The following is an 11,868-nucleotide window of genomic DNA, read 5'->3' as shown; positions in this document are numbered from 1 at the left end:
GAAATGAGTCAAATTATGTGGGACGGCCCAAAATGGAAAACTGGGTCAAATTATGTGGGACGGAGGGAGTACTTACTATATCGTTTTTATTATCTTAAAAACAATATTCATATATATTCAAATTGTACTTATATTCTTTTAATTTTATGTTTGTTAGATACCTATACCAAGTTACGCAATCTTAGTGTGAATTGAAATATGAAAGTTAAATTTTATAAATGAAACATCAAGGATCTAATTAGTATAAAGATAACCCATGTAAAGTGAAAGTATTAAGTATATACTCAAAATGTAGTTTATACACACCCAAATTCTACAATTTTTTATAAAATAAATAACGTCGATTAGATAAGATGATACCAAAAAGGCGTAGGTCGTACGTGTAAGCCCATGCTGGATGGGCCCATATTTTGCCAGTAATACTGCTATTGGGCCTTCAGTGTGGGGAGTTTTCTAATAGTATTATGTGAAGTTACATAATACTCCATCCATTTTAGAATATGGAGTAGATTATATAAAGTGTGGCATCTCATACTTGATTAAAAATTTGTAACCAAGTCACACAATATGCATCAAAAGCAAATGTAAATACTCCATTATCAATCTGCATCCCCTAAAAAATTAAACACACTGTAATTTGTTATGGTTTATTGGGCTGGTCTTAAATGCGCACAAGCCCATGATACGAAAATTAGCACTTAATCATCGTAATTAATATCATAAATAGCCAATTAATGATATTTAGGGGAGCATTAAGGTCCTAATTTCCCCTTGGTGTTATACACAAAATTAATATCAACCATTAGATAATTAAGTTAGAAGGGTGAGATTTAATTGACCGTGTTATATTAATAGGCCGAAATGGTTCATTAAAGGGCAAAATGGTAAAGATTGGAATTTTATTCAGCAATGATTCACATGCCTCCCTCTCTCTCCATCATTCAACCCACATTCATCTCTCTCGTCTCCACTCACTTCCTCCACACCCAAAACCCTAGCCGCCGCTGATTTTCATAGAAAAACCACAAATCACCGACGATTGAAGCTGTGAAAACGAATCCCCCGACTTCTACTCATCAATATAGGGTCGAGTTTTGATTATAGGCGCAAGCCGAAGTCTATGGTTGTTTAAAACCACGAAATCTGGTAAAACACTCTGTAAAATGCGATTCCTAACCTAGATTTCAGTTGAGGTTACATAAGAGGGCAGTCTTTTGATATTTGATGTTGTTTTTGTTCATTTCAACACATTGAATTTTGATTCCATCAATATGGATGCTCTTAGTACTCCTAGTAACTATTTTTGTTTATCACAGTGGAAATTTGAATCAATTATTGTAATGATTTCTAGCTTAAAACTATCCACTTTTAACCAATATAATCCCAGTCGAGTCGTCGACAACTAATATATGATTGGGATACTGTATATTAATATTTTGGTAAAGACTGAAATAAATACTCAATTCGTTCTTAAAGAGTATGAACATTGGATTCGACATGAGTTTTAATATATTATTGGTATAGTAAGAGAGATAGACAGATAAAATTTTTTAAGTATTGTTAGTGGAGAATGAGTCTCACCTCATTAGAGAGATGAGAGTTTATAGAATTGGAATGTTCATACTTTTTAGGAACGAACAAAAAAAAATAGTTCAGGCTCTTTATGGATGATGGAGTATTAAAAACAAACATAGGAAAAAACAATTAATAAGACGTGTGGAGCTGACGAAGATTTCTTGATTTATGACAAACACATGTCCCTACCTCAATTATGTGGCAATTACTCCATAAAATTACACTTCAATACTAAAATTGAAATTGGCATTGTAAGTTTATTTCAAAATAATACTAGTATTAATATTAGAGCATCCACAACAGTGGCAGCCGTCGCCACCGCCGTCTGCGCCGCTGGAACTGATGTGTCTCGCCGCCGCAGCGCTCACGCCGCTGGCACGGCGCTGCTCGATGCATCGAGCAGCGCCGCGCCAGCGAGCAGCTGACTTGTCGTGCGGCGATTGGGCAACGGCATAGCTGTTGCCTTTAAATATTTTTTTAAATTTAAAATCGGTTTTTAATTAAAAAAACTGATAAAAAAAATAAAAAAAAAATTCACTTCCCAAAAAAATTATAACCATTTATTACTGTTTTTACACTTTATTTATTTTTTATTTTTTCCCCCCAAAAAATACACACTTTCATCTATAAATACCCTCACTTTCACACCAAAAAATTCACATCAATCTACAAAATTATCATCTTCATTCTCCAATATCCATTCTCATCTTCATTCTCCCATATCCATTTTCATCTTCATTCTCTCATACCCTAACAATGTCCGGCCAAGGCGATGACAACCCGCCCTCTCACGGTTGGAACCCCGAATGGTTTGGTGCACAACCGTTTCCTAGTCCGGAAACGGAATATTCGGCCCCTCCTCTCACCCAAGATTCGGCTGTTCCGGGTGGCTACCAGCCATACCCAATAGACGACCAAGGTGCCTCCAAAGGGCGATACGGGTGGACACTGGAGCCTAGGCCGACCGCCCCCTCCCAAACTCCGCCGGCTCCTACTCGTAGCGGTGTCCGAACACCGTACACTCCGGCGGAGATGGATAAATTGTTCAAGGCGTACTTCGAAATCTCCGAAGATACGGCGGTTGGCACGAACCAATCCGGCGATCACTTTTGGTGGCACGTCTCTTGCCGGTACAATGCAAACCGGCCGCCGGGAACGATCGAGCGCAACGAGAGTATGGTGCGCAACTGCATCGGCCAAGCCAACGAAGAAATTGGCAAGTTCAATGGCTATTTCCTCCAGGAGTCGCGGAATGCCGGGAGCGGCCGGAGCGAGGTCGACATCATCACTGCCGCGCTGAGCACCTACCAATCCTTGAACGGTAAGTCGTTCAAGTACCTCAACGTTTGGCAGGAAACGCGGTTCCACCCGAGGTATATGGGAGGCGTAACATCCTCCTCGAGCGGCTCCTCCAAACGGTCAAGGTCGGTATCCCTATCCGACTCCGGCTCCGTAGAAGTGGCTAGCCAACTCGCCAGAGCTAACTTGGGTAGCCCCGACGCCGGACCAAGCGGTTCCCAACGCCGACCGCAAGGAAGGAAGAAGGCGGCGGCCAACCGCCGGCGCTCCGCGACTCCATTGGCCCCCGCCCCCGAACCCGCACCCTATGTTCCACCTCCACCCCCGAACAACTCGTTGTGGGCCCTTTTGACCCAACTCAATATGGCCGATAGGTCAACTATGACTCCCACGCAACTTCAAACGCACGAGGACATGATATTGGGTCTCAAAAAACAATTGGGGTTGGTGCCGCCAGATGCGTAGTCTTCCTCGGGTAATATTAGCCAATAATCATGTAATTTTTTATTTTTAGGAGTTTAATTATGTAATTTTTAATTTTTAGTATTTTAATTATGTAATTTTTAATTTTTAGGATTTTAATTATGTAATTTTTAATTTTTAGGATTTTAATTATGTCTTTTTTATTTTATTTGTAATTTGTAATATTTATTGTGGTTTTTTAATGAATTTTAGTATTATGGAAATGTTTTTGTGTAATTGAATTTTAAATTAATTTTGCTCGTTCTTGCGGAAGAGCACAATTGTGGGTGTTGTGCTCTTGCCAGAGAGCAGGCAGAAAAGGTGTGGTCGGGCCCACAACCGTGCCGCTGGCAAGAGTACGGTTGTGGATGCTCTTAGTACTCTCATTTTGTGAGCAAATATATGTTGTGTAAAAATCTTGGTTGTATAAATCTGTGTTTAGAAGGAGTACAAAATAGTCAATTCGATTAGGTGCTTTTATTGTGCAGAGAGTATTTGTCTCAACTTTTTTGGATTCGTTCTTAAATTTTTTTCTTAGTTGGATTCTTCTCACTTAATTTTTTGGAAAAATTAAGAACGAATACAAATTTATTCATGGATAAATTATTGTGCAGAGAGTATTAGTCTCAACTTAAGTGAGTCGTTTCATTTGGTACAAATATTAAGAAAAAAAATGTTTGATGAGTTATAGAAGAAAAAAAAATGTATGAGATAAAAGAAAAAATAAAGTAGAAAATTGAAGAGAATAAAATTTAATTTTTATCAAAAAGGAAATTAGTTATCTAATATGGGATGATTCGAAAAGAAATGTACAACTCAATTAACGTGAGACAGATGGAGCTTGAGAAATATTTTATTATATTATATAATTAAAATAAGTATCATGGGCATGCCTTGATTCCAAATAATTTAGTGTGTTGCACAGACAACTCAATCATATGCAATTGCTTGCTATTTCATAATGTTAACTTGAGTGATTGGTTCTCCAATCGATCGACCTAAAATAATAACTACGACTTCTCCCAATTCAACCAGATCGCCATGAGTCGGATTCCGTCCATAACATAATCGACCGATCCAAGACGCACTCCTACAATTTAAACGGGTTCGAATGGTTACTGGTTGTGCTCAAAACGTTATGAATCTATCTACCGGTCCAATCCCAATGTCTCGATTTCAAGTGGCAAATCATCACGTGCCCCCATATAACGACCTTTCCCGCCTCATATCAAAATACCAGTCTGTTCGATGTACAACAATGTGTTGAACTACTTCAACAAATCTACGCGTGAGATATCAAATATCTAACGTTCCATTCTTCGTTGCACACTACCAATAATCACCGCACGAGCAAGCCCCGTCGTGAAAATGGTGGTAACGAACCGGATCCCTAACGATGATGCTTCTACCTTCCACTTTCGACAAAAGCTTTGCAAAAACATGGCAGTCGCCACATATCCTCAGATTCTTTCGAATTCTAACCGTCTTCCCTTTCGGCAACCTCATGATCCCGAAAACAATAGCCAGTTTCTCGCTGTGGTAGACAAGCGAGTTCTCCATCTGCTCTCCTTCAACATCTTGATACACAAAGCTCGTGTCCGGAACATAGCCCTCTTCCTTCAATCTCCGAACGACACGCCCCAGCTCTTGATGAATCTCCGGATGAGCGTTGTCGCCCAACGTGAAAGCATGGACTTGCTTATCTACCTCAATCCAACTGCATCCCGGTTCTTTCTTGATCCCTCGGTCCCTCATGAGTCCCCTCAGTTTCGCAACCTCGTCCCATCGTTGGCCGTTGGCGTATATATTAGACAGAAGCGTGTACGTCCCTGCGTCACAAGGATCCAAGCTCAAGACCTTCTTCGCTGCATACTCGGCTAAATCCATGTCACGGTGAACCCTACACGCACCGAGCAAAGCTCTCCATGTCACAGCATTCGGTTCGCATTTCATTTCATGAATCAGTTTCTTAGCTTCGTCAAGCTTCCCTGCTCTTCCGAGGAGATCAATCATGCAGCCGCAATGCTCCCTTCCCGGATCAACTCCAAAGTCCGTCTTCATCGACTCAAAGTAACACCGTCCCTCCTCCACTAGCCCCGCATGGCTGCAAGCAAACAGAACCCCCAAAACTGTGATGTGATTCGGTTTCATTCCCGATCCCCTCATTGCCCTGAATAGATCTATCGCTTTCCGGCTGTAACCGTTTTGGGCAAAGCCTATTATCATGGTGCTCCAAGAGATCACATCTTTGACAACCATTCGAGTGAAGACGAAATCAGCGTCTTTCAAACTACCACACTTGCAATACATGTCTAAAAGGGCGTTGTTCAAGACCAAGTCTCGATTAAACTTGATGACATGAACGTGAACCTGTCTTCCCAGCTCCAACAACGCTAAACTAGTGCAGCCACGCAGAACACTCGTTAAAGTCGACTGGTCAGCCCAGAAACCAGATCTCTTCATCCGGATAAACAGATTGAGCGCTTCCTCTCCATCACTGTTCTGAGAAAAACCCCCAATGATGGAGTTCCACACCACAATATCCGAAGTTCCCATCTCGTCGAACATCAAAAGCGCTGATCTCGGCTCACCCCATTTGCAGTAAACATCGATCAAAGCACTCCTGACGAAAACATCCAACTCCAAACCCACCTTGATTATGCAACAGTGAAGCTGTTTGAGGGTCGAAATCTCCTCAGAGGCTCTCAGAACCGAAGAATACGTGTACATATTCGGCTGAACACCATCTCTAAGCATCATAACCAGCATTCGCAAGGCCTTATACTTACACTCTGAATTAGAGTACGCAGCGATCATGGTTGTCCACGACACCACATTCCTCCCGACCATCCGGTCAAACAAGAATTCCGCGTCATCCAGCAAATTAAACTTCACATACATGTTCAGAAGTGAGTTGATAAGGAAAGTCTTCGGCTCATAGCCATCCGAGAAGACATGACGGTGGATTAGCTTCCCTTGTTTAACGGCTCCACGGGCTATGCAGCACTTAATTAGCTCGGAGTAAGTGATCGAATCCGCCCATAGCTTATGTTTCTGCATAGAATCCAATGCCTTCATTGCATTGGGAAGATCCTTTTGATAGCAATGCATGGTGAACTCATCGACTATATCCCGGTGATTATTCGACGATCCACCCGGTCTCGTCCTACCCTCAAATACCCGAACAGAATCGAATCTTCGGAGCTGAAGAGCCACGTTTAATACTGCTATAGGGCATTTGAATCTTGACATAATTTTCATAGCTAAGACTGAACACCACCGAAATCATAACTGCAACATTTTCAATCTGTGAAAAAACATTCATTTAACCAATTCAATAAATTCCTAGAAGTATTCTGCAAAAAATAAGCACCAATTTCATCCATAACTTCCACAAAATACAGTAAAACAGGACAACCGATCATAAATACCAAATTGGAGTTATATCTTACACAATTTTCAATCCAAATCCTAAAATGTTATCACTAATCTGTATACTCACAAGTATCGCAGCTTAGTTTTCTTGATTGTACCTCAAAGTGTGAGAATTTGTTCTTCATCTGCCTGCCGCTTCATTTCACCGCCGCAAAACCACAGCTCGACACTCCCGTTTCCGCCGCCAGATGGTTATAGAAATCACAAAACGCCGCTGTCTTCAGCTACCGTGTTTCGAGGCGAGGATGGTTTCTTTCTCTATTAAATAACAAGAACAGGGTGAGGATGCTTGCTTATGCAGATTATGTGTTTGTTGAAATTACTGAATGAGTATTTCAAGCTGCTTTTTCGTAAAACTTGTGTATTAGGCGAACAAGGAGTAATTATGTTCGATTAATTTATGGCAAAGATCCAAAATTTGAGAGAAAAAACAGCAGATTATTGAAGAAATATGAAAAAGAAAAGGAGGAAGATAGATATGTGGAAATTTAAATAAATAAGTATATATATACACAAAATAAAGGAAAATTAGTTTGGGTAGTTTACAGGCCAAGGTCCATCAGTATTTTATTTTCAAGGCCCATTTGCTGTACACATGGTGGTAATTTTAAAATTAATTAAAAAAAGAACAGAGTTTAATATTGTTAATTTGCAATTATTCCATGACGAAATATTCAAGCCACTTACTTGATATAATGTGTCTCATAATCATAAAGTTTAACATTGTCCCATTTATCATACAAAAATTTCTAAATATTGTTTTTAGAGTAGAGGTTAAATTTAGTCCTAAATATAAGACCAAAATACAAATTTGGTCCAAAATCCTTTTTTGAAAAATGAGTCCATAATAAATGAAAATGTTGCCGAAGTAGTCCTTTTTTGGACGATTCCGTCATAAAACTAATGGTCAATGCTAATTGTACAGTGGTATGATCGTTAGTTTTTTAACAGAACCGTCAAAAAAGGACCACTCTGATAAGGATTTCAATTTTATGGATTTGTTTTTAAAAAAATAAATATTTTGGAACAAATTCCTATTCTGGTCATATTTTTAGGACCAAAATTAACATTTACTTTTTTTATCCTAATAGTTTTCCTTCATTTCACATACTTGTCTTAATTATACACTAGTATTTACTCAGTATTCTATTTTAACATCTAACCTTACATCCATAATAATTAAAAAAAAAATAATTTTTGGTTTTCAAATTTTCACCGGATTTGGATTTTTGAAATTTAAGATTCACATATATTTACATTCTCTAAGATTCGAATTTTCAGATTGCTACAAATTATATACTAGCTCCTAACCTCTACGCATGCACTTCAATATTTAGACCACAAGGAGTCCAAGAAAAATAAAATCACACATAAAAAAAAAAACTTCAATATATACATAATTGTAATTAAGAACAAACCAAAACCACAAAGACTTACAAGTTACAACCAACAACTAAAACTAGCAACAAAAACTTTCCTCAATGAGCTTCACAAACTCCCCAAAACTAATCCTCCCATCACCATCATCATCAAACACCATTATCATCCTCTCACACTCTTGTTGAGACAACCCCACCAGCCCTAGTGAGCTCATCACCTTCTCCAACTCCTCCGCATCCACGAACCCGTCGTCGTTCTCGTCGAACATCCCGAACGCCTCCCTCACCTCCTCCACCAACGGCTCCACCCCCTCGAAGATGCCTTCGATGTTCTCGACAGAGTCCTGCGAGAACGGCTCGAGATGAGGCAGCCGCAGCCGCCTCATCACGACCCCAACGTCGCTGCCAGTGATGCTGGCAGCGACGCTGTTGGTAGGCCCACGGCCCGACTTCTGCAAGTCGGGCAGTGGATGATGAAACAAATGGCATAAGAGGAGAGATATGAATGTGATCATATTTTTTAAAGAGGCGATGATATGTGAAATTGACGACATTTTTGAATGTGTTAGGGAATCGACTTACATTTTTTTTGTGGCATTTGTTAGTTGATAATGTTGTAGATTTATAGAAATGTTTGGAGTGGAATAAATTAATTTCTAGGAAGTTTCTTTGAAATTTTGTGTAAGCTTTGTTGAAAGTGATAGTATAGTAAAAGAGTGTGGATGGACTTTCCGAGTAAGTTGTGGAATAGGGATTTTTGTGTGAATGAATTCATTGTTTAATAAGTGGTTAAATTAAATACTAATAATTTGACTGCTTAGTGATAAACGTTAATGTGGAACAGTTACATAACTTTGGAGCTATTTTGAATATTCCAGTTGTTCCAGAATAGATTATACACTTATGTAATGATACCAGATTTTAGGAATTTTTATTTTATGTGTTAATTAAGAGACGAATATTACTTTTATATTATATGAAAGAGAGCTTTTTTTTCAAAAAATAAAAATATGACATTGTTAGTATGACAAATTAAAAATGAAAGTGAGACATATTTTATACGATACAGAAAAATATTAATAAGAGGGAGACTTGGTGAAAGTGAAAGTCAAGGAATCCAATGATTGATAGGTTAACCCGTTGTTTCCTTCCTATGAAGCATGAATAATGACCAAAAAAATTTACTTTTTGTATGTGATTTGAAACGTAAACTTAAAAACAAGAACAACAATATAACCGTACAAAATTATTTCAGAATAAATATATATACGAAATTTCACGATTAGTTCGATTTGTTTCACTTAATATGGTGTAATTTTTCATTTTATCATAAAACAAAGTAACACTTATTTTTAATTACAAATTGATTTACAATATCAATTTTTAATTACACTGCTAAATTGGTTAATATTGTAGATTTGTAGTGCAGGCTTCTCTAGATAGTAGACCAGAAAAGGAGTAGAATTTCTTAACATTAGTATTGGTTGATTTCATAGTCTCGAAATTGGAAAATTAAAGAGACTTCACTCAAGTAAGTGGTAAGAAAAATATTAAAAGAATGACTTGACTTAGTTATGAGTTTACACGAAGACTTTGCTATGTCAAAGAAAGCTATATTAAATTCATCGACAAAATTCTCAGCAAGCAATTGCTTCGTTCTTAGCTTTTGTCACTTTCATCGACTCATTTTTTTTTATATAAAAAAACAAATGATGGCATGGAAAAAAATGACTACTACTATTATTATATATACAAAAATGAGTATTTAATTTAAAATTATTATAAAAGAAAAATAACAATAAATCCAACAAAACTAATAAAGACACAAAATTCATCTTGAAATTATTCATGAAGCTGATCACACACTAAAGAGATCTGATATTCACAAACGACAAGAAACCATAGCTGTGAACTGCGTCAATTGCTGATTTTCGATAATTTGAAAGTATCATAAGTTGCGTTGTTCGACACTATACAGTAATATTATCGGACTTAGTTAACTAATCATAACTATTTTGTTTGGAACTACTATCGCATAATCCAATCGTTATTCTATCCCCATCTTGTATAGGCAGATTTAAATAAATTTTGTAAGTATATATTTAATCACCAATAATAATGACAATGTTTCCTAAGTCAAGCACGTCTTAGTATATTGTTTAGAACGGTTCAAACTAGGCAAGTTAGCTTAACTATAAGACAAATTTCATAGATGACTTTTATATTAGAAGTTAAAATTATTCTTCATGACTTGTGAGAGCATCCACAACCGTGCTCTTGCCAGCGAGCATGGTTGTGGGCCCGGCTCCATTTTTTCTGCCTGCTCTTAGGCAAGAGTACAACACCCACAACTGTGCTCTTCCGCAAGGAGGAGCACACTTCAATTTAAATAAAAACATTTTCATAATATTAAAATTCATTAAAAAAACCGAAATAATATTACAAATTACAAATAAAATAAAAAGGACATAATTAAAATCCTAAAAATTAAAAATTACATAATTAAAATCCTAAAAATTAAAAATTACATAATTAAATTCGTAAAATTAAAAAAATCCACTACGCGTTACCGAATTTCGCCCACATGGGTTTGATTAGGTCTTCTTGTAGCTCAACGTGGGTTCGGGTATCGCGCATTGTGTGCCTTGTTTTGATCCTCTCACCCACCGTCGTATGCACACCTCGGCGTGGGGGAGACCTCGCGCTTGAGCTTCCGGCTTCATCCTCGTCTTAGAAACTAGTCGTCCTCGGTCCTTCGTCGACTATAATCATGTTGTGTAAGATAATACACGTATACATGATGTCGGCGATATTGTTCAAGTACCACAGCCGAGCCGGGGCCTTCACGATGTTGTTCGTAGTATTCTTGTTCTTCGCGCTCGGCTTCTGCAATGAGATGGGTGAAATCCATTTGAGGTTTTGAGTGAGAGATGAAGGTGTAGATAAGTTGTATGAAAAATATGAATGAGAGATGATTTGAAGTGAAAAATGGACGATGAATGTGTGTATTTATACATGATTTTGGGGGAAAAAATAAAAAAAATGCAGAAAAAAGGACAAAAAACAAGCATTTTTTTGGGATTGAGAAAATATTTTTTTTATTTTTTGGTATTATTTTTTATTTTAAAAAAAGATTTTCCAACGGATATGCCGTTGGCCAATCACACGCTGCCACGTCGCCTGCTCGCTGGCACGGACGTGCTCGATGCATCGAGCAGCATCGTGCCAGCGGCGCGAGCGCAGCGGCGGACGACGTTTTCCGTGCCGCTGGCACAGACGGACGGACCTAGCAGATGCTCTAAAATTGACAAATGAGGATGGATATTCCGAAATATTTAATCATCAAGAATTTAAGATACACACAAATTATTGTAATCTAATAGTGGTACTTTTCGTTGGGATTGAAAATTCAGTTCATTGGGTATCTATCAATCGTAATTTAAACCAAAATAGGTCTCAATTGTTATTTTAGAATGCAATCAATTAAACCAAAGTTTTAATTTAATAGTGCTAAGAGCATCCGCAATGGAGGATGTCCCGTCGGACGTCCGCTATTAGGCGAGGGAGGGGCGGATGCGGACGTCGGCCGCGGATACCTCACATCCGTGGCTTTCCGGTGACGTCCGCCACTGCGGTGCCACGACGGAAGTCCTGATTTTTTATTTTTTTTAAAAAACTCTATATATACCTCTCGTTGAACTTAATTTCATTCGCACCA

The 11,868-nt window shown here is 38.2% G+C and overlaps 2 protein-coding genes across 3 annotated transcripts; both read right to left on the bottom strand.

The window, feature by feature from the left end:
* Nucleotides 1–4,177: 4,177 nt before the first annotated feature.
* Nucleotides 4,178–7,225, bottom strand: LOC121780278 (pentatricopeptide repeat-containing protein At2g03880, mitochondrial). 2 transcript variants are annotated; one of them, XM_042177822.1, is made up of 2 exons: nucleotides 6,870–7,225; nucleotides 4,178–6,643 (listed from the first exon to the last, which is right to left on the bottom strand). In XM_042177822.1, the coding sequence occupies exon 2, from the start codon at nucleotides 6,595–6,597 to the stop codon at nucleotides 4,666–4,668; it is 1,932 nt and encodes a 643-aa protein (XP_042033756.1). In that variant the 5' UTR covers nucleotides 6,598–6,643; nucleotides 6,870–7,225; the 3' UTR covers nucleotides 4,178–4,665. The 2 variants fall into 2 exon arrangements, with proteins under 2 accessions (XP_042033756.1, XP_042033757.1); XM_042177823.1 differs by having other exon boundaries at nucleotides 4,178–6,627.
* Nucleotides 7,226–8,230: 1,005 nt separating this feature from the next.
* LOC121779254 (probable calcium-binding protein CML46) lies at nucleotides 8,231–8,704 on the bottom strand. Its single transcript, XM_042176569.1, has one exon. It carries the CDS (start codon nucleotides 8,702–8,704, stop codon nucleotides 8,231–8,233), a length of 474 nt encoding a protein of 157 aa, XP_042032503.1.
* Nucleotides 8,705–11,868: the final 3,164 nt, after the last annotated feature.

This window comes from Salvia splendens, chromosome 19, assembly GCF_004379255.2.
Source record: "Salvia splendens isolate huo1 chromosome 19, SspV2, whole genome shotgun sequence".
In the NCBI taxonomy this organism is placed as follows: domain Eukaryota; kingdom Viridiplantae; phylum Streptophyta; class Magnoliopsida; order Lamiales; family Lamiaceae; genus Salvia; species Salvia splendens.
The sequence above is the reverse complement of the archived record's forward strand: the minus strand, read 5'-3'. Positions and strand labels throughout refer to the sequence as shown.